We start from the raw sequence: 23,654 nt of genomic DNA on the forward strand, positions 1-23,654 counted from the left end.
CGGCACTGATAAAAGGAAAATTGATATCATCAGCAACTGGCTTTTTTTGGCTGATGTGGCCAATAACGTCACTGATAATCCTGCAGGCATGCACACAACTGCAACATCCACACAGCCAAGAGTGCAGCCCAGCCCAGCCCAGAGCAGCATCTGGCTAGTAATTCTGTTGAGGGGAAGGGGCAGAGGGAAGAAAGGAGTGTTGTGGGGGGGCAGATCAAGCCCCGTGGTGAGGGAAGGAGTGGGGCTGGGGCAGGGGCATGCACTGCCCAGGCAGGGTGGGGAGGAGCATGGGATGGAGCCATGAGCAGTTCATCCAGGGGCCACAGGGAGTGGGGGATGGCTCCTGCCGCTGCGCACACCCCCAGAGGAGGCACGGGCCCCCCGGAACTGTGCATGAGGCAAGGGCAGGCTAACGCTGTGGGCTAGGGTTGAGGGTGGTGCCAGGCTCTTCCTGGTAGGGGGCTTGGGTCAGGGCTGCATCCAGGGAGGGCAGTGGCAGTGCTGGGGTGGGTGGAGCTATAGTGATTTCCATGCCAGAAAGAGCCCAGTGCCATCCCTGGCCCCAGCCTGCAGTGGCAGCCTGCCCTCACCCCACACACAGATCCCCATGCATCCCCTGAGGGTGCACACAGTGGTAGGAGCCACCCCCTCCCCAAAGCCCCTAGACAAACTGCTTGTGGCTCCGTCCCGTGCCCTTGCCTTATCCCCACTCCCTCCCTCACCGTCGGGGGGGGCCTCAATCTGCCCCCCCCAACTCCTTCCCTCCTCCTGCCCCTTCCCCCCAACCGACATACCAGCCGGACGTTGCTCTCCAAGCTGCCAGGTTTGCGCATTGGCAATTGGACCAGTATTAGCTGATATGGCTTGTTAATAAATTGGCCATCAGTATCAGCCCAAAAAATCTTAATTATGTGCACCCCTAATAAAAGGGGCTGAAGAAGTGGTTTTTACTAAACTCCCATAAAGATCAATGATGCTTTTCCTTAAAATATATTGAGAGTCTTGTCCAAAAAGCTACTGTAGTATATCCGCCCAAGAAAAAGATACATTTTGTCTAGCATCATGTATACAGGGACAAGCATAAATAGGAGACCAAATAAGCAATTTAAATGAGACCTAAATGTAATATCTGGAAAGCTTGCCTTCAAAAATGTGCCTGGGTAAATATAACTACCATTATGCTCCCTGATTTACACAAATACACAGCAATAGAGAGTTCATTTGCAGTAGTATAAAATAGTAGGAGATTAAAAGGAGTTGCCCACAGCTAGACTTCCAGGGATGGTCAGCATTCATTAATGGAAGAACTAATGGAAGAAACAAAGAATTCCCTATTTAAGGGGAGGCTGCTCAAAGAGATTTTCCTGGTGGCATTAGTCTCACCTGTTTGTGAACCTTTGTAAGCTGCTCCAGGTTGTTCTCAAGAAAGGAAATTTTCTGTTTCTGAGCAGCACTTCCCCCTCCATCATCGCTGTCCAATTCAACACTCTGCACAGGAGCAAATTAAGGAATTAGAGTCAAATGATTAATCCCCGGGAGGAAATATGCATTTTGCTGGAGTCTTTTACACAGCTCAAAGGGTAAAAACTTCTCAACAAGCTTAGGTCAAAAAGAAACTTATTTTCCTGTTCACTGAATGTTTGAGAGCTATGTTCTTCAAAAAGAATCCACACTGGAATGGTTTAGATCAGCACAAGTGTTCAGTGTGTGTTTGAGTCAGTTCTGGTTCATCAGCCCTAAGACAAACTCTCTCAATTCAGTAACTGATCTGATAAAACATATCAGTCCATTTCACTTAATGAGGTAAAGAAACGGAAGAACAAGTAACAGGAGCTGAAACAGAAACAGACTACCCCAGGGAAAGAACAGAACTGAGAGCACTTCAGATCTTACTGCCCACTTGCACAAACTAGTATGGGAGCAGCATGGGCTCTTAGGGCATGGACAAAGATACAACTGTAGCAGCTCAGGGCCACACAGCAGTGGTAGCAATACAGCACCTGTTACCGCTGATCCTGTAAAAATACAAATGAGCTAAATCACCCTATGTTTGACTTGGGATCAAACTGGGTAAAACATGAAGCAGTTTTACTATACTAGTATTGTTACAAACTCGTGTACAGGTAAGTTACAGTTCAACCACTGCTCTGCAGTCCTCAGGTGCTGTTCCCTTTCCCCTTTAGAAGCTGCTACAATTTTACATCGGCCCATAACTTTAGAACACTGATTTAAGAACTCAGATAAGAAAGCTGCTTCCAGATGTAAAAAACACAAAAAACAAAAAAATCCCAGCGCTTTACTTTAAACTTGGTGCACCTCCATTCTGAGGCCAGCACATGCCCAAAAGAGGCATCACTTGGACCCAGCTCGACCAACATCTGTTTAGATTGGGTGCTTGAGCGGGGCTTTTTGGTGCTTTTATCTAATAGCTGATTTAATTAGTTATTAGATAAAATATGCAAAAAGCCCTGCTCAAGCACACTATCTATACAAACGCTGGGGAGCTGGGTTGAACTAACATGCTGCTTCTTACAGTAAAACAAAGTGGGTTCCCCCTCCCCACATCTGTCAGCAGCCTTAGTTAACAGTTTGTTGAGTTTTTTAAGGAATTATGCACTCTGAATACTATTGGTTGGTGAGATTTTTACTTGCCCAGTGACATTTTCAGTGGTGGGAAAAGGACAAACTATTGGATCAAAAAAAGCACTTTGTTTTGAAACCAAGTAAGATTTGAACTTACTTTTTTGACCCGAGTGGTAAGGTCTTGAACAAAGAGTTTGCGCAGGTTGTGCAGGGTCTGGAGTTCTCTTGCCTAGAAATTGAATTTAAAATGCACAGTAAAAATATGACAAACTCTGTACTGCTCAATGTCTCTTCACATGTAGGGTGTATTCCAAGGTCTATATACAGAGGTGCCTAAATGCACACAAATGTCACCTAATGCTTAAATAACCTGAAAATAAATTAATTGTATCAGTTTATAGAAGAGCTGACCAAAGCTGATCTCCTGACCAGGTTTATATACTAGGACATAACTGGCATGTTGGTCTCTGGTGGCTTCGAGAAAATTATGCAAAGTAGAATGGTACCCACCAACCATTATTGTCCATAATTATTCACATCACCAGAGATTAACCTAACTGTAAAAGACAAAAAATAAAGCCACCACAGTATATTAAGATCTCCTTTATCCAACTATAAGTATGACAGCATCCTTCAGCAAAAAACTCAAAACCTTATTTTTATACACACTTTCTTTTTCTCCCTCTCAGTCTCTTGCCCTCATTAGTTCATTACCGTGGCTATTGGTCAGTAAAAAAGCTGTGTCTGAAACCATATCAAACCTGTAGGGGGAGGGGGAGGAAACAACAGGTAGAAAGATAAAGCCTTGAACACTGGGTGGGGTTTATGTACCCAACTGTTAAATAAGCACCCAAATAACTGAGCTTCATTTTACTGGGTGCATCTACATGTGCCACTAAGACAACATGATAAACTCCAGCACAGTTTGAACTGGAGTTTATTACAGCACCTTAATGGTATGTGTAGATGCTCAGACAGCTGCAGTCCAGGGCGCGCCTGCAGATGCTGCGCCCAGGACCATCGCAGCTTGAGCTACAGCAGAGCATCCCTGGGCTGGCAGGAGGCTCAGGAGGTCAACCCTGGGCTCCAGGGGTCAGCACTGGATGGTGGAGGGGCTGGCAGCCCCTCCACCAGCAGTGTACTGTCCCTAACAATGCTATCTTAGGGCTCAGTTAGTTAATCTACTGAGCCCTAATACCAGCATACATGTAGATGATGATACTTTACTGACTCCACAGTAAAGCACAGGTGTAGACACACCCACTATACACAAATTTTGCTGGACAAACCTATGTACTGAAAAATTTTCAAGGACCCAACACACAACCCCCAAAGCGAAAGCTGGTGACATCATATATAATTATTTAAATATCAAGGTGATAGGTGCCTTATAAATTGCTCAATTTAGACAAATTTCCAAGATTTCAACACAGCTTCATTTTGCCTATCATCAAAAAAAGCTACTTCATATAAAGTGAGGCATGGCACAGAAAATAATCCTTTGCCCATTTTGGTTGGGGCGGAGTAAGGGGGGAAGAAAGCCAGCTGCAGGAAGGAAAAGGTATTTGGCTAAATAGTGTATTCTGTCCTATACTCTAGTTTGTACAGGCTGAATTAGTAAGAAAGACATGTCCCAAAGGAATAATAAAGGAAACTTTTGCCCTTCCACGTTATCACCTCATACACTGGAATTTAAATTGACCACTTAGTAAATCCATGGTGATAACACTATAACCTTTTTGATCTGCCACTTCCTAACTTTACTTTTCACTGGGGAACAGTATAAAACGATTAAGAGCAAAAGAGATGCTACTGCAACAGGGCTGCTAGAACTGCTCACTGCAGATTATCCACAGAGGCCAAAATTATTTGAAATTGTACATTATACATGTATCCCAGTATATGTTTGTACTCGCGACCCATAGAGTGATTCAAAACAAAAGCACAGATGGAACACACTATTCCCAGAAGGAGGAACTTAATTTGCTGCTAGATTGAGAATTGACTCTTTCCTGACAGCAAGGCAGCATGTAGCTAAACTACCACAGTAGGAGTCAGAGTTACAATTCCCATCCCCTGCTTGGCTTAGGGACAAAAGCAATCTACTATTGATTCCTTCTCACAGCTGTGCTAATTGACACACACTTGTGGGTGGGGGAGAGAAGAACAAGTCAGGACTACAACTAGTGCTCAGTCCTGCTTGTCTTCCTGTGCAAGACAGGCAGATGGAAGCCCACAGATCTGATCTTCTGCTCACCTGACACACTAACCCTGATGGTACATGATCTTTGCTGGGATTTACACCTCTTTATTCAGTTTGATGGGGTAAGCCATGATCATTACGTGCTGCATGTAAACTGCTTTACAAGATGCTGCTTCTTGTGTCAATAATTATTACCAACTGAAATCTTGCTCATGACTGACAATTCAAAGTAAAATAATTGTTGTACTAAGCTCAGAGTTGCAAGGGTGAAAATAAGCATATAAACACACAGACCATTCACTGCAATCAAACAAAAATATCATCAAATATATATTTGAAAAATAATCGTGTCCTAATACTAAATACTGCCCTTCAACTGTACCACCACTCTGATAAGTACATAACAGTGTGTTGGTTTGGACCCTACTGGCACCTGAATTAAAGGTCAAAATAGTTTTGAGGTACTACTTTATCCTACTTAATTTAAATTTTGGGGAAAATGTAGACACACAGACACACACACAGTTTCTAGCAATGCATCATTGCCCAAGCCCCTGCAAAAAAGAAAAACCTGAAGATATTTAATTAAAACATACCACAGTTTCTTCCAGCCCTTTAAGATCTTCTCTCGCTTGCTCCCTTTTATCATTGAGCATTCTAGAAAGATAGATAATTATATGAGCCAAACAGCACACACAAATAATAAAAATAAAAGAATCATATGAAACACAACAGCACAAAGCAATGCTTTCCAAACTGAGTGGAACATCTGTTTGCATACTAAAAAGCCTTTGACTGCTTCATCTGTAGCTTTTTTCAGCAGTAATGTCTTGGCCATATTTGCAGACATTTCTTGTACCTGTCATTGAAAATTTGTTCTTCCATGATTTCAGGAAAGCAAGAAAAGCCCAAATAAGCAAGTAAGCATTTTTGTTTGTGGTAGATGGTTTGATTTTACAGTGCAATAAGTTAATGTAAAAAAAGATGTCTTACCAGATTTATCACCTGCCATAAGGTGTCATAAAACTGGAGCTATAAAAATCTTTTATGCAACTTCTAAAACAGCCATTAAAAGCACAGGATATAACTATATGAAGTACTGTGCAAGGATTTGCTAATACTGTTAGTTGATACAGTTATTGGGATGATGTTTTCTGTCTGAATATTTTGGTAGGTGTGCTGCTTCTTACCAGTAACATAGAGGCATGAGGCATGGATGCTGACTAAGGAGAAGTGGGGATGGGATGCCAGAATGGAGTAAGGGGTGCCTCAGCCACCCACCCCATGCTGCCCCTCCTCCTGCACTTTCCAACTCCAGCCCCAGCAGCAAGCAACAGTGGTGCAGAGGAGTGTGTCAGTCAGCAAAGGGCATTCTGAGAAACATCATTCTGTTGAGCAGCAACAACTGGAGTTCAGTGCTCCTTGGGGGAGATCTCACTCCATTTTTTGCCATCAAAAACAAGTTTTATTGCCAGCTTGACATGAATGTCTGCAGCAAAATAATGAGATGACATCTTCCCTCAACAGTAACAAACTTCAGCTGCTGTTCCTGTGTGCTGCCTGCTGCCAAAGCCTTTTGAACCAGAACCCAGCAAAGAAGGTATAAAGTAGGGGTGGGCAAAATATGGCCTGCAGGCCACATTTAGCCCACCAGGCCATTCTATTTGGCCCACAGGGCCCCTAAAAAAATTAGAAAATTAATTTTTATCTGTCCCTGGCTGCCTGTCAAAGATGACAGGAGACAGGGGCAGTAGGGCCCAGGGGAAGCCACAGCAGGACCCTGCAGCAATAAGGCCTGCCTGGTCCCACCCCCTCCCCCCTGCAACCAGAAGCCCCTGCCTAGCAGAGGCATCTGGCCTGGGACCATGGGGCTGTTCATGCCTGCCTGTACCAGAGCAGGGAATTGAGATAAGAACAGTGGGAGGCAGGGGAGGACTGCAGGCAATCACTCCAGTCCTTGGGGCCAGGCTGGCTCGGCTCCTGTTGAGTCCTGCCATCGTGGCTTTGCAACTGGGAGCCATGTCTTGCAGAAGTGGCCGGTCAGCGGGCAGGAAACTGAGGAGAGCTGCAGCAAGGGAGTGGAAGCGAGCGGGCATGCGGGAGTGCAGGGCCTGCACCAGTGTCCCGGGGCCAGTACGAGATGGATGGAGCACAGGGAAGAGGCAAGGAGAGAAGGAAGCTGGCCCGGCTCCATAGAGCCCCTGCCAGCCAGGATCCCTCACTCCTGATGACACTGGTGTGGGCCCTGCGCTCGCACCCAGCTTTCTATGTGCTCCCACATACCTGCTCACTCCCACTCCCCCCAGCCCAGCCCTGCAGTACAGGTAGGGATGAGCACATGCACCCCCAACCCCATGCGCCCCATGCTCGCCCATCTGGGCTGAGCAGCGGCAGCGCAGGACAAGCTGCTGCTCAGTGTGGCGGGAAGTGGCTCCTCCCCTCCCAGTGCTTCTTGCTACAGCTGCCCAGAGCCCATGTGAGGCTGCCCTGCATGTCCACCACATCACCGCCACCTCTGAGTTGCTTCACAGGGCAGCGCAGAGCAGACGCAGGGCAGTCCCACACGGGCTCTAAACAGCTGTACCAGGAAGCACCGGCAGTGGGAGGGGCCACTATCCCCCCCACACTAAGCAGCAGTTTCTCTCCCATACTACCACTGCTGAGCCTGAGTCCCAAGGCCAGCTCCAGGCTTGGCAATCCAGGCTGAGCAGCAGCAGCAGAAGTAGCAGAAGTGGCTGGGCAGAAACTGCTGCTCGGTATGGAGGAAAGTGGCCCTTCAACCTCGCCACCAATGGGCAGTATTTGGTGAGGATACCCAGAGCCCGCACCATGCTGAGCTGCCCTCTAGCTCCGTTACTGCTGCCTCTGGGCTACCCAGCATGGCAGCAGTCACAGTGTGGAGCAGCTACAGGGCAGCTCATGGGTGGTGGTGATGGAGCTGCAAGCAGGCTCCGGGCAGCCACACCAAAAACTGCCCAGCGAGGGGACGCTTTCCCCCACGCCGAGCAGCAGTTTCTGACCAGCTGCTGCTGCTGCCACTGCTGAGCCTGAATGGCCAAAGCCAGAGCCGGTGCAGAGTACACAGGGTCATGACTATGTACGCTTGTGCCTGCTGCAACTGCTGCATGCTCAGGAGCAGCAGGAGACACCACAGCTGGGCGGTGCAGAGCGAACACGGGCACACTGGGGCTGTGTGCTGTTGGTGGTAGCGGGAAAGTGTGCCACAGGGCACTCTGGCTCCAGGCTGTTGTGGGGCAGGGGTGGGTGCTGACCAGCTCAGGGGGCTCCCATGCACACCCCACACACCCTCAAACTCTTCCCTCAAACCCCACAGCCACACCCTCCTCCGCATACAATCACCCCCCCAACACCATGCCCACATACACAGACATCCACACATCCCCACAAACTCTGCATATGCACCTACCCACAGCTCCCCACAAACCCTACACCCAGCCACCCATACCCCCCCTTTGCTCATCCCACATACTATACAAGAGTAAGACTGCATTTTTAAGCTATTATGCAATCACTTCCACATATATAACACAAACATGCACAAATCAGGACAAAAATATTTTTAAAATTAAATTAAAATATATTATTATGGGTGTTTGATTTTTAGTATATATGTTGGGGGGGGGGTTCCCATTCTAAGATAGCAAACCCTCTTCCCCCAGGAAGTACTTCCAGGGGCAAGGGGAGGGACTTCTGGTGGCAAAGGTTAGGCATGGGACTCCCAGTCCCAAGATAGTGACCAGGGGGTGGGGCACCTGTCAAGGGGTAGGGCTACCCATGCAGCCCTCAACAGCTTGCCAAAACTTGGTAAGTGGCCCTCCACCCAAAATAATTACCCGCCCTTGATATAAAGGGAGAGGGAGAGGGAACGGGAGGCTGTCCTGGGCACAGTCCCTGCCAGTTATGCCTCTACCTCTTGCTAAAAGCCCTGCCTGGGGTAAGTAAGGTAGAAACCTGGTCATCTCTCAGTTTACATTTAAGAGCTGTTAAAGGACAACACCAGAACCACCAGCTCTGATGATGTTTACTTGGTCCTGGACAACCTATAGAACTGATTCAATCAAGGCGCATCAAAGCCTGCCAAGACTTGAAGAAGCTTCCTGGGAAAACAGGTTTTAAAAGTACTATTTCTTGAGAGTATAAAGGAAAAATTAAGCAAGACAGACAGACTAGAACTCACAGCGAAAAAACTAGACCTAAACCTGCCTAAGAACCAGCTGTGGGTTGATAAATAATGAAGTAAGACTGACAGGTCCAGAGATTACTTATGTAACACTGGGCTCCCAAAGCTAAATATAAACACTCTCAAGGTGGCTGTTGGTCACTCTATCAATAGTCACAGATTCCTGAATGGTTTTGAGAACCTGTATCTCTTCCCATTCAGACCTGCAGGGAAATTATCCAACCTAAGTTCTTTTTTGAAACCCTCCCCTTTCCTATAGAAACTAACTTCTTTGCAGTCTTTAATTTATTTATCCTTGCAACCTCCTGCATAAGAGAAAAAATTGCTATTATCCCCACAGTACAAACAGACAAATGAAGTACAGTATAAAGATACTACAGGCCAGATCGTAACAATATTGAGGCACCCATTTCCCACTGGTTTCAAATACCTTGTAAATACCTTTGAGAATCTGGGCCCTAGTGACTTGCCCAAAGTCACAGAGAAAACATGTGGCTAGGGATTTGAACACTTGTCTCCACAATTGTAGGACAAGAAGATCATTCTTTCCCCCTTGGCAGTTGGTACACACAGCATACCAGTCTCTGAGTGGAGAAACTACGTGGTTCCACACTGACAAGGGTAAGGGCAATAAGTCTGTCTCTACTAGAAAAGGAAAAAGAGCTTTGTACCTGCAGCATCATGTAAAGGGACTAAGCTAAGAGGGAGGTGAAATGAGGAGACTACAAACTTACATGAGCTTTTCCAGCTTCATTTCTCTTTCCTGATCCTCAATTTTTAATTTATCATAATCTGCACTCAGTTTCTCTTGTTCCAGTTGCAGCTTCTGATTCAGGCTAAAATGAGAAGGAGAAAAATCCAGTCAACTTGCTACTGACCATTTTAGGGCAAATAAATAACAAAACTTTGATAACTAAAGCAGAGTTCACCACAGAGAATGATGCTGTGATTCCCTCTTATCCAGGTTTAAAGCTGGAGCAGGTTTGCTGCATTTGAATCTTTCAGCTCTTTCACAAATAACAATATGAATGTGCCAGTTGCTGCCCTTCTGAACCATTCCCCTTTTGAAAGGACTCCAAGCGTGTGTGTATTCACACCCAAATACAGTTTGAGGGATTCCATTAACCAAGATGAAATGAAAATGTAGTGCCAAGCAGGAATGCTACAGGTCCTGGAATAAAAAGCTACTGGAGTGCTAGAAAGGTTGTGACAGGACCAGTCAGTTGGTACTGGTGCTGAAAGCCTTTATTTTTCCGATTCATTTGCTTCTAGTAATATTTTTCTTGCTTGTATATTTCTATTATCGGATACCTGTTATATATTCTGTCCTTCTCTTCTCCACTCTGCAATTCTTTTTATTAAAGCAGATACACAGAAAGCAAAAGAACAATTTAATGCATGAGATACTATATATACTATCCTAGTTTTATCTTCAAATAAATACAAATAGCCGTACAGGGAAAATGTGCTGCTGGATTTTAAAACCCTGACATACATCAATACTGATGTAAATACACAATCTCTGAGGCCATGTTTAGACAGCAAATTTATTATGCCTTGCGTCAGGGCCCTCAAACATGTCACATTACTCTATATGTGTTCCTGACTGGACCAGAAGCAGGTTAATGGATTTCATGCAGCACCAAGGTTGGACTAATTGGCACTGAATATCATCCATGTTAATTCACCAGCCCTCAGCAATGCATGGACTCGCCTGGATAATAAGTGCAGAACCATATGGCACTGCTGTTGGCACAGTAAGTTTGCAGGCTAGACATGGCTAGTGTTATCAGAAAAGTACAAGAGAAAAGACAGTGAAAGGAAGAAAGCAAGTGAGCTTACTCTCTGATTTCATCGATTATTTTCTGCTTCTCTTCAATCTCATCTCGCAGCCTGGACAGCTGCTTCTGATGGGCTTCCCTATGAGTTTCCATCTGCTGCTCCAGTGTCTTCTGTAGTTTGCAAAGACCGAAACCAAACAAAAGAGAAAGCAAGTATGCTTCTATAATTCTTCTCCCCTTTGGCAACTTATATCTAAACTGAGCTTTTTTCCAATTTAAAAACAGGTCAAATCGGAACTTTGCTCAAGACAGCCTAATGAATGCCATTTTGTGTATAAATACCATTTTGTGTATATCACTAAGTGCTTAATTCACAAACATGCATGTGGCTTCTATTATTGAAGAGGTCCGATTTCTGTCACCTTGCAAGGAGTGATACATACAGACCGCAAAGTGCATTAGTGAAGTAGAGTCTATGATTTACAATTGCTCCTGCCATTCTCCTGTATCATGGTACCTATTTGTTCACCAGGAAAATCTTTGACCTATTTATACAGAGGAAGGCTTACCCATAACCCTATTACTGAACTCCTAGAGCTAAAGCTTTGTCAAGTAATAGAGAAAGCTACCTTATAATCTCTTCTCGACTTGATATTACACAAGACATTTTTTTCTCTCCAAGCACATGGAATAAGTCTGCGTGATTATGTAACCTAAGCATTAAGTAGTTCAATTGGAAGTCAAAATTCTTTAAGCTGTACAACAGTAACTATCCCTATAAAGCATTTTTGCCTTTATACATACTGTGTAATCTTCATCAAAAAACACCAGTACACTGCATTATCATCTAATATTTCATCTTCACATTCTATGTGTAAAACAGAAAGAAGGAATAATGTGTTTTGGCTTTGTATTTCACTTACTCGTTTCTAGACGGAGGTATTCAAAGTTCTTTACAACTCGACCTGGCTTGTCTTTATTATATTTCAATATGCAAATTACATTAACCCATATGATCCCATTCATCACTTACCTGATAAGACATCATAGAGTTTTAGCTGGTATAAAACTAGAGAAATGCAGCAGTGAACTGGATTTGGTTTTCCATTCATATGTAAGGAAACTGTTCCCAATTACTGGTGGTATTTAAGCCTTGAATTCGTGCTCAGAAAGAAGAATGGATGTAAATCCATTTGATTAAATCTGTGCAATTAACTCATCTGACTAGACCTCTTCACATTTTTGAGTTTAGCTCTGCTTTCAACACATTCTCAAAAACAGCCACCTTTGATATTCTGTCTGTAATTTACTTCTTCCTTTGTTCACATAGCTCTACTCTACCTAGGTCTACCCCATCAAGATGGGAAGGTAAGCAGGCTACAAGACAGGCAGATTTTCTTATAAGAAATGTATGGCTATCACTGATGCTAATGTTTATTCAAAAATGAATGGGCACACCATGTGACTGAAGGCAGAATCTAACCACAAGCGTGACAGATCTTCTTGGTGAGAAATATGCTTTGTAACAGGCAACATTACCTTCATTTCTTCTGCATCCTGAAGTAAAGTCAGATGCTCCTTCTCCTTATCCTTGAAGCTGACTTCATGCATTTTTTCTGTTTATGGTTAAAAAGAAAATGTAAAGAATTAACCAATGCCTGCCCCAATGCATTGAATGTGAAACCAAAAAAAGAAAAATCGCTCCAACAGTTTCTTTTTCCAGAAGTATAGTATTCTTAAGAATTCAGCACACACAGTGACTGTCTTGGGTAGACTTTCAATGGTAACAAAATGAAAAGGAATATTATCTATGCACTAACACTGATTTAGTGAAAATGATAATAGAGGGCTGGCCCCAGGCTTTCCATGCTCTATGTGTAGTGACATGTGGATACACTAAGTCATCTCTTTTTCTACCACCCACAAGTGCACACCACTTCTGTGTACCTACATATTTCCAGCCAATTTTGTCCTCTTGTAACTCTACCTAACTCTCCTTTGGCCATCATGATTCCTGTCCTCCCCTTCCACCATTTGCTAGACATCCAAGTTCTTGGGTGCCACACCCTTCCCAGGGCTGGCTGAGAAAGCCATTAAAGAACAATTTCTTTGTCACAACCTGCTGCTCCCAGAGTCCAGGAAGACCTGAAAAGGAATATGGAGTGACATTCTGGTTGAACATCACCCCATTACATGGTAGAAAACATGGCCTTATCACAGCCAAAGGGCAACAGAAACAATGTTTTTAAATACATTGCTACATGTTACCAGAATAACCTAATTTACTTTTTGTAAAATGAAGCCTGCGTTAGCTGGTCATTCGGCAGCTGCTGGAAGAGGGATATGCTGCTTGAGATCAAATAAAGGATCTACAGGGTTTTAAGGAATAGCAACCATGGTTATTAGACAAAAATCCAAGAACTTTACAACATAATGAAGAAGATTATGAAAGCAAAGGCTTGGTTCTTGACTAAAATCACTGGGAGTGTCTGCTTACATTTCAGTGTTCAAAAGTCTGGCCCACTGTATAGTTTCCATTCTTTCAATGCGGAAACCCACAGAATCCAGGGCATTGATTAGACAGCTGTGGATTAACTTTGTTTTGTAAGGTGAGCATGGCGCATCCTGCAAATCACTAAAATAGGGTGTACGTTTAATCCAAGTCACAGTTGTACTGTTTGACTGCTAAGAAATCAGGAAAATTTTATAAGCGGAGAAACCATTCATTGTCAAATGTGCGTATTCAGATCTCCCATCCCTGTTACATTCCTGCAGCATCTTCAGAGTTCATTTTTGTTAAATGAAGACCCTCTGTGATGATTATGATTGGACAAGTGAATTAAAATCTTACTTGTCCAATCTGGGTTAGCCATGTTATACCTCTGGCAATGGGAGGAAGAAGGGGGGCTTTACTGGGGGCAATCCTTTTACAGAAGGAAAGCAACAAAAAAGTGACACCTCCAGAACAACTGCCTAACTTGTATAGTACTGAATTTTCTAGCGTGTAGCTGACAGAAGCCAGTGATTAGAAGACACCGATATCCATGAGCATGTGTTAAGTACAATACCTTGAGCGCGCAACTTGGCAAGTTCTTCATTAAGCGAGTCCTGTGACTCCTCCAGTTGCCTTCTCTTCTGTTCCATATTTTGCATGTAGTCTGTCAGAGACTTGATCTTTGCTTCATGCTTTAAAAGAAAACCAGTGAGCAGCAATAAGATATAACTAGTTAGGCCTGTTATCTAGAAACAAATGGGCTTGACTCATCATGTTAAGAAAAGCAAGAAAGCTTTATGTATCTAGAGCTATCTACTGAGAGATAATGAAGTAGAGGACCTGAGATAGAGGTAACACACAAAGCAATGTTAATACTTACTGGTCATATTTAATAAGCAAGATCTACACTGAAATCACAGCACGGGAAATTTTCAAATGCCACATGGAGAACATCACTGGCTTGTTATCAAGGCACAGCAATAGTCTAAATGGGCGGTGTTGGGTCAGGACAGAAAACACACTGGTGTAACTTCCCAGACATTGCAAGCTATACTAAAAATCTCACTTATAGATCAACAGCAATCCTAATTATTTGGCCATATTTTTGTAAACATCTCTGCAACAAAAAGGTCATTTTAATACATAAAAATAGTAGTTCACATTTTAAAAGGCAAACTGTATTTCATTTGGAATCTAAAAATCAAATTCCCAGTTTCTGAGTGGGAGCTACTGCATTTCTATTGATGAGGTCTTCAGATTTTTATAAAACACTGTCCTCAGCACAGACAAGAAGTCTAGAGTTCACATTACATTTCCCTATTAAATATCATAAGAGGTGATAACCGTGGATCCTGATTTCCTCTGTTAAAAAAATCCCAAATTCTCTGATTAAAGGGGAGGGAAGGGGGGGAATCTGAAATTCTGATTTAAAAAACCAAAATCCATGTTTTTCCATGATTAAAATGAAACAGTACTATACATAGCGATCAGTTGAACACAATGTTTTAATGATTTACATACAATTTTAAAGCAATTTGGAAGCCTACCAGTGCCTCTATCATTATAATAAAATAAATCCTAAATACCTATATAGTTTGGCATTTTATTTTGGGGGTTTTTTTTATCATGGAAAATCAGAGCTTCCCCAGTCCCTTTGCTCACCAGGATGCAGGTTCAGCTGCAGCTGTCCCCCCTGCTGCTTTATCGCACTGAGCAGCCCCAATATGCCAATGCCCTGCCCATACCATTGCCCCTCACTCCCAACAGCCCCCAGCCTCCCCAGCCCTGCTGGTGCCCCACACTCCTGACCTGCAGCCCCCTGGCGCTGCCAGTGCCCCTCACTCCTGACCCACTGCCCCCTGGCCCCAGGCCCCAACTCCCCAGTGTGGGGGTAGGAGGTGTGTAGGGCAGAGGGTGGGTGGGAAATGAGAAACCTGGATCCCTAGTGATAACCTTTGTGAGAACTGACAGAATTCAGTTTCTCAGAGCTGAGTGATGGGATAATGTGTCTGAATTCCATACCTATCATGGTAGGACTCTCACATTTCTAAACTACAAGAATGTCAGTCTTTCTACGCTCGATTGCTACTGCTCAGTCCCCAAAGTCAGGAATTAGCCACGTATGGCAGACATTCAATGTCTAGGACTCTATTTAATAGTATTTTCAATACAAGCTTCTTACCTCTGTTACTAAGCTTCCCCCTGGGCTTAGGCACAAGCGGCACCTCAGCATAAACCTATTTACAAGGCTCCCCAAATGCTAAGATAAATGCAATCACATGTTTGATACATGCATTCTACTTGGTTTCTATACAACACTAACAATAATGTAGAAGTGAGACAGAGAGAGAGAGATGTAGCCTACTAGTCTCAGCACAACCCAAGTTTTTCTGCTACCTCTCACTCCCTCTTACCACTTTGGGCAAAAAAAGCCTGTGTCAGTTTTTTCCATCAGTGTTGAAGGGAATACACTGGGTAATTTTTACAAAATACTTTTAGCATGTAAAGTGTCATGTGACTTAAGTATAATTGTCAAGTGTATGGTTTCAGTGACAGAAGATATAACCAGCCATAATCATTCATTTCATGCTTCATTTAACATTCCTGAACACAGGATATCCAGTCACAGATTGGTCTCCTGCTTCTCTGGGATGCTAACGTCATAGCTTTTGCTTTTCCAGACATAAAGAGTTACAGTAGCTGCAGCACAGGACCCATTCCTATTTATATTTTAATGATAAAAACCCATTTTTTTCTGACTCACAATTCCTGTCCCCATCCTCATACAGGTAAGATTACCAGGGAACACAGATGCCTTTCACACAAAAGTGAATTTGAAGCCTTGTTAGACATTGCACTTGAAACTGCTCAAATACTGATCAGTGCTACTGCTAGCTTAGGTGTGGAGTAGTCACACCTAAAGGCTAAAAACTCTCTCTGTCTGTCCCCCACCTGCACAGCTGTGACTTGCCACTGGAGCGCTGGCAAGCAGGGGCCTAACTAAGAGCTACAGCTGTGAGCTGTCACTACAGGGCTGGTAAGCCCAGACAGGCCTGCTCTAGGACATCCCTGCTCTAGGTGGGGTGGGGGGCAATATAAGAGATAGGTTGTGGGGAGGGGGGGCAGAAACATAAAGCTAGGGGGAGAGGGTTAATGGAATGGGGGTGGGTAATGAAATTGGAAGTGGGAAGGAAATGAGGGTAGAGAAAGGGTGATGAAATGAAGGAAGTCAGCCACTGAAGGATAAAATAAAAGTTAAAAAAAATTGAAAAAAAATAAAGAGGGAGTAAATTAAAGAAGATATGTTTTAATAAACTGGGATTTGGGATGGGGTGTGGAAGATGCTGATCATGCTTCCTGGAGTGGCTGGAAGGTGGCAGTGGTGGGAGAAGGTATTCTGGGAAGAGCTACTGCTCCCGCCCCAGGAAGAAAGCCCCAGCTCTTGGAGTCCTGATCTGGCCCCCTACCTCCTTCCCCACATCCTCTCTAGCCCTTATTTCTGGACCCATCAGTGTCTTGCGACCTGGCTAATTGGCATGTGCTCTGCAGGCTGTTCGCACAGGAGTGCACCCTTCCAGGTGGGAAGGTCACAGCCCCAGGGAAGAAAAGGGGAGTTGGCTTGATGCCAGAACTTTTCCCTGGGCCGTAGAGTTCAGGGCATGCAGTGTCTGTCCATAAAGAACAGGCTGGGGGGGGGACACTGCATCCTGGGATGCTGGAGGACTGTAATTTAGGAAATGGCCACACATCAATGGAACAAGCACTGGGTAACCTGGATTAGAGATAACCCTGTCCTGAAGTGGCATAACTTTAAGCCACCTGAAGCATGCTTAAAACTCATTTTAGGTGTTAATGTGAGGACAATCCATGGGTTAAGAACTCTAGGGGCTGTCTAAAACTAACATATAACAAGGCTCTTGGAGAGATCTGGTATTCAGCACTTACTATGTCCTTTAAGGACACAAATATCTGACCCAGAGCATCCAGACAATTCTATCTGTTCTGGGGTGCTGTAGCCTGCATCCATTTCTGTTGATCAAGCAGCTACCAGAAAATCCTGTTCCCATCTGGCTTTCAAAGGTATAGGTATTATTTTCCATAGTTTTTAATGTATTATTGTATTTACTATTTGGCATAATACTAATGTGCTAAATGTTCCCAGCCTGGTTACTATTGATGAAAGTGCTGAAGATGCAGAATTGTAGAAATACATGTTGATGAAACAGCTTTGAAGAGTATCAGCTCTAATGTACAACACGACTTATATCAATGCCTACAGCCAGGCAGGAGCATGCCAAAGAAGAATTAGGGGGAGAACAAAAATAATTTCAAAGAAGAAGAGAGAGCAATAAAAATGTAAAATCAATAACTAAGAGACAAGGAGGAAAGACACATACCTGTGAGATGAGGAGCTGGCAGGCTGCAAGTTCCCTCTCACTGGCATTCATCTTCCTGTTGGAGTCTATTTGGGCACTCTCCAGTTGCTTGCTCCGGTTCACCAGCGATTTAACCTCAGACTTCATTTTGCTGATATAGAGCCGTGCCATGGTGAACTCCTCCTCAATTACCCCATTCACATCTGCTAACTAAACAACACCAAGGGAAGCACTGCTTATTAAATGGTTATAAAATAAAAAAACAATGCAAAGGGCCCAGAGTGATGAATCAGTTGTCTAGAGTTAAGTGACACATACCGGAACTCAAGTGATAGATTTAAGTTTGGAGTTTTTCATATCCACATCCTAAGATGCTGAATCACTCAAGTTCTCAGAATCTTGACTGACAAAAAGGAGTGTCCAACAGTTAAGCCTCATACTCTGGTTACAACTCATTAATTTTCAGGCTCAACATCAGGGATCCAGGTTTTCATTCGCTGGAGAAAAACGTGGAATATCTCCTTTAAAGAGGGTTGGGCTAGGGCTGGAGGGGGGCGGGGGGTGCATGCACGCAACAAGTCCAGGCAGGGGGCTGAGGCAGTGCTCAGTACCACCAGCAAGCCCAGCTCCACAGCGGAGGAAGGGGGCAGGAGGGTGGGGGTCTTTCAGGGGCAGCAGGAAGCTTCGTGGCACAGGCAGTGGCTGGGACACCACACACTGCCCTATGCCACCAGCTGCAGCTGGGGCATGGTGGGGAGGACAAGCATAGCAGTGTAAAGCCCTGGCCCGGGACATGCTGTGGACAGCTGGCCGAGGAGGAAGAGCTCCAGGCGGTCTCTGTCCAGCCCGTCGGAGCTGCGGCAGCTCCTACTTGCCCAGGTGGCGGCAGAGCAAGTCCAGCCCCAGCGCAGGCTGGAGGGAGGAGGAGGGGATGCCTATGGCCCTGGGCTGTGGCTCCTGTGCTGTGCTATGCAGCCTGGCCATGGGCCCCCCCTTACCTGAGCATCTCCTGGCTTCATGTGGCTGCCTCTGCCACTAAGCACATGGGCACTGGTCCCCAGTGGCCTGGCCATGCAGCTCCCCATCACCCCTGAAGGACCCCCCGCCTCCATCCCCTACTGGAGTCCTTTGAGTCCACATGAGGCCAAGAGGGGCGGGGGGCAGCTGAGGGCCCCCTTCAGCAGGGCTGGGGGCTGAGGGTTAGGAATGAGGGGCACCAGAAGGGCCAGGGGACTGTGGGTCAGGAGTGAGGAGCATCAGCAGGGCTGGGGAGGCCGTGGTTTGGGAGTGAGAAGCATCAGCATATCAGGGCTGCTCAGTGCCACAAAGCAGCAGAAAGGACAGGCACAGCTGGACCTGTGTCCTGGTGAATGAAGGAGGCATGGGAAGCTTTGATTTTTCATGATTAAAAAACCAAAATCAAATGCCAAAATATATAGGTATTTAGGATTTCTTTTATTATAATGACTGAGGCACTGGTAGGCTTCCAAAATGATTAAAATTGTAAATATATCAATAACATATTGTGTTCAACTTATCCCTGTATATATAGTGGCATTTCATTTTAATTGCAGAAAAATGTGGATTTTGGGGGGTTTTAATAAGGGAATTTGGGACTTTAAACAGAGAAAACCAGGATCCCAGCTCAACATTAATGCTGGGAATAATTAAGAACACCAGATTTAATTGCAATGACCTGTTTTAGAGGAGCTTTCCTATGATATTATGATATTAGAACAACAGTGAACCTTCCCCTCTTTAATGAAGCCAAAGGCAAGGGAGCTTATCCATAGCATTTAAGGAGGGGAAAAAACCCACCTTTATGAACCGTTCTCCATCTGAGACCACTGACAAGTGACAGCTTTGGCCTATAAGTCTCACTTGAAAAGAAGTATATAAACCCCTTTTCTTCAAGGATCTATACTTCTAGACTGTGTTGTATTCTTTTCTATGTCTTCCTTGATTCTCTTTCTGATTTCCCTTCAGGTACCCACTGACAAGCAATATAGAGTATGCAAGGGCAAATATGTGGGTCACAGCACCTCAAAGGGCTTCACATTCCTCTCAGCATGGCCACTGAGAGGCTAAGCCCTTCCAATACCTTCTCACAAGAGCATAAAGAGGTCACCTGCCTCCAAAATCCAACTCATTCTGAAATTAAGACACATTCTGGAGAAGCTGCTAATTACCTCCTGGCTGAACTTTACAGTCTGTATCATTTTAAAGATCCCTTCAATTGTGCCTTATTTGACCTGAAAGCTGTTGTGTAAAGCTGTAGTATCTTACTTGATATAAAACCTTGAACAAAACAATAGGCTTCTGTTTCCAAATACTTCTCTCGGAAAACTTCCTCTATAATGTGGCCACCAGGGGTTGCTGTAACATCTAAATGAAAGATTCACTCTTGTGCTAATACCACATTAAAAAGCATTCAAATGAAATCACACTAACTTGGGCAGAGTTCCCTCTGTCTTGGTATAAACCCTCTGAATATGAGGCTTATTGGTGGCTTGTATCAGCCACCAACTGGAGTGCAGTTTGTTGATTTAAAATACTGCCCTTTTAAAACACTGGCACATATCTGAAAGCACCCGTGGGTTGCTGGGATTATCACAGAAGTTAACAGCAATTGCTAACGTACATTCAGAACCTGGGGAATCTAATACACAGCAGGATTCCAAAAACCCTGTTTTCTCACTGTGTGTTAACCAAGGCATCCCTTATCCTGCATGGACTTTCGTTCCCTTTCACATTTTAGAACATCAGACTGTTCATAGGCATGGAAATACAGAGACATTATGTGTCCTAAGAAAAACATTGCCAAATGGAAAGGAGCGGGGTGCTTGCAAATTCCACAGAGTTTAGCAGGAGATAATGGTGCTCAACTACTCCCCGAACCAGTCCCAGGAGCAAATCATAGACAGGGTATTCAGCTGGATGTGCTTTTTAATCTTTGAAGCATGGAAAGAGTTTAGAAAAGTAAGACAAATCCAATATTCAAAAGTGAAGCCAAAAAGGAGAAAATTCATTGGCAAGGGCACGTTACAGGGTAAATACAATATTCAAAACTCCTTGGATATAGTGAGTCTTAAGCAAACTCACCAAGATGTTCTACCAACATTTAATTTCAAACAGGCAAACAGAAAACTTTTGCAATCAATGCTGTTGGGGAAGCTGCAAGGCCATGCAATCAACTAAAATGAACAGTTTACTTAATTGATGCACAGTTTAGCCAACAGCATTAAAATGCATTTCCCACTAGTTGGAATTTACTTCAGCTGCAGGGAAAGAAAGCGTAAGTGGAAAGCTGGGCCCCTATCTGCATTCAGCAGAGCAAGCCAGCAGGCAAATACCAAAGCACTGATTAGTTGAAGTTTTCAGGTATCACCAGAAACATTATATCCAGGTTTCTCCAGGGCAGTGGCAATTGTTAATTCTCATGTTTGTACTCCAAAGGAGAGGGAATCATCTGCAGATCTGTCTCTATCCCTGACTACTGGATCATGAAATGGTCATGCAGACATTTATGTGGCAACTGGCACAATTCAACAGTACTGGAAGGTGACAGCCTTAAGCCTGTGTCACTTATTACCTATTAGCTAGTGATCAATTTGGTCTTCATTATTTCTGTGAAAAGCCATTGTACAGACAAGCATTTTCCCTCACCTGCCTCTGTCCTGATCTGCTGGAGAGTTGTTAAAACAAAAGTTTCATGAATATAAATGTTCCTCATAATAGATTGTGCCAAGCTACATGTTGTTTTATGGTTTAGACAAATGTATACTAAGAAAAAAATAAAAGATTTTAAAATTTGGTGTTCCAAACAGGCATAACGTTTCCATTTCAGAGGTAAAGGGCTTAGAATTTGATGCTCTACAACAACCCTTTATATTTTTGCAAACCAAAAGTACTACAAAAGAGATGGCTTACTGTTTTCACATCATTAGTACCAATGATTCCCCCAATCTCTCCCAGATCTTTAAGCAGCAAGTTCAAGATTTCCGTAGCTCTTTTTTTCTGATGATTGCTCAGTTCCTGCAACTGACCCAGCTCTTTCTGGGTGGCTGTCAAAGCCGCCTGGAAAAGATTGAGAGACAAAGTTACCCTCCTGTCCTCCAAATCCTTTCAAACCAAACAACAGATACCATTTCCAAAAACTGATAACTGATTCTCAAAGTCGAATGCATCTACCCATGCCACCTTTCTTACTTCAACAGCCAAAACAGGTTTTGACTGTTACATTTATGTTGTTACATTTATGTCTCCCCTTAAGCAGTAACATAACTGTCATGTCATTTTCCCCTGCTTCAGCAGTGTTCGAGTGTCATTCCTTGGGTGCAGGCTGTTCAATTATGACTTTCAGATTACAAGATAATTTCTTTTAACCTTACCAGAACTCATGCAGAGTGCGACAGCCACACTTCATATTATTACACAGATTCGTACCTTTAGTCTTGAAGCATACAATTCCTTTATATAATCCGTTTTTAAAAGACAGATCTTACTTCTTTGCTAACAAGGCTGCTTTAAGTTTCTTAAGTACATTAATCTAATTAAAATGAGCCTTGTTAGTGTAATACATATTCAAGAATATTAATCAGGGTGACAGGTGTGCATCTATTTATATGCATGACAGGCAGTATTATGTATTACGTATATATAATTATCAGGGTTGTTCTTTCCATAATGTTTTCTTACAATATTTTTGCAGTACTGAATTGGATAGAGAAAAATCTCATCCTTGCGCTAAGTACCATGAAGGCAGACATGAGAACAATAACGTCCCTATGCCGACAGGATTCACAAATAAGGATATACCTAGAGCTAATAAGCCTACTCATCTCCCTTTCAGATAGGATTCTTTTCTTCAGGACTGTTACTTAGGCAGAAAGGTCTTGGTAACAGCCAAAAATATTTCTTTATTTCAACTGTCTCATTCCACCCCACCTCCCTTCAGGTCTTCAGTACATAATCCAGAGAAAACTACATGGGTGTGATTTATATAGTGTGGCCTGTCATGCATCCAGATTACACTATGGGAAAATTATCTTTAGTATTTAATTTTTTTAAGGATTTTTAGGAGCTGTTCTTTTATCTATTACCAAACAACTCACAGCAATACTGACTAGCAAATACAGACTTCCTGTTATTAAATGTTTCTCTTTATATTTAAGATGACACTTCCCTCGTTGCATTTTTACACTGCATTTGTGCAGCAGTACCTTCTATCTAACTGCCCCTCTGTATCCCCTGTGTACTCAGCAGACTGTTAATACACCTTACGGTAAATAGCATGGAAAAACAAACAATGAATATCTAATAGTAAATCTATTAAATGTAATATTAATCCAACATTAAACATGTTAGTACCACAAAATCAATATAATACTATCGATTATAAATTAAGGAAAATTGGAGTGAGACTATGACCCAAGTTGACTTGAGTTACAGCTGCTCCAGCACCTATCCAGCTAAAAACAAATCTAAACTTGGAGTTGTTGTAAACTGGCCAAGCTAGAGGTGATTCATTCTGATCACATCCAAGGAGTCTAACTATGCATTGCAGAGAAAGAAATTTAGAGGTGAATGATTACAGTGAGGCTGTGATAATATTTGCACTCTTGAATCATTCCCCAATGCCAACGTTATCTCTACTCCCACAGAGAGCTTGGGGAAAGACAGATTTGTGTTATATTCAGATGGTAAATGTCAAACTTCTGATTATTCCAAACTCTGTGAGGGAGGAGAGAAGGAAGAGTTTCACCAACCTGTAGTAACAGTAGCTCTGCAGTCCAGAGCACACGAACACAGCAAAGAGAGGAAGTGGCAAGCAGCATAGAATTTTCTCCCTCCAAAAAACTGCACACACTTACTGAGTGAGAAGTTCAGTCACTTAAAATATCATTATACTCAGGCTTTGATCCTACAACTTACCGTTCCTTTTTTACATGTTCTATGCAAGGAGTGTGGTCACCATAACAAAAGCTATTATTGGTTGTAATTGTGACAGAGTATG

At 43.5% G+C, this 23,654-nt stretch overlaps 1 protein-coding gene across 2 annotated transcripts in view; it reads right to left on the bottom strand.

Moving 5' to 3' along the window:
- The window catches only part of KIF5C (kinesin family member 5C), a 168,781-nt gene that overhangs the window by 21,360 nt on the left and 123,767 nt on the right, over positions 1-23,654 (bottom strand). For both annotated transcript variants that reach the window (XM_059727397.1, XM_059727396.1), the window contains exons 15-23: positions 21,569-21,715; positions 17,660-17,848; positions 13,837-13,954; positions 12,308-12,384; positions 10,830-10,939; positions 9,722-9,823; positions 5,383-5,443; positions 2,741-2,812; positions 1,384-1,488 (exon numbers count right to left, since the gene is read on the bottom strand). In XM_059727397.1, the coding sequence (XP_059583380.1) occupies positions 1,384-1,488; positions 2,741-2,812; positions 5,383-5,443; positions 9,722-9,823; positions 10,830-10,939; positions 12,308-12,384; positions 13,837-13,954; positions 17,660-17,848; positions 21,569-21,715 (981 nt within the window). The remainder of the gene's footprint in view (positions 1-1,383; positions 1,489-2,740; positions 2,813-5,382; positions 5,444-9,721; positions 9,824-10,829; positions 10,940-12,307; positions 12,385-13,836; positions 13,955-17,659; positions 17,849-21,568; positions 21,716-23,654) is intronic.

This window comes from Alligator mississippiensis, chromosome 4 (assembly GCF_030867095.1).
Source record: "Alligator mississippiensis isolate rAllMis1 chromosome 4, rAllMis1, whole genome shotgun sequence".
NCBI lineage: Eukaryota > Metazoa > Chordata > Crocodylia > Alligatoridae > Alligator > Alligator mississippiensis.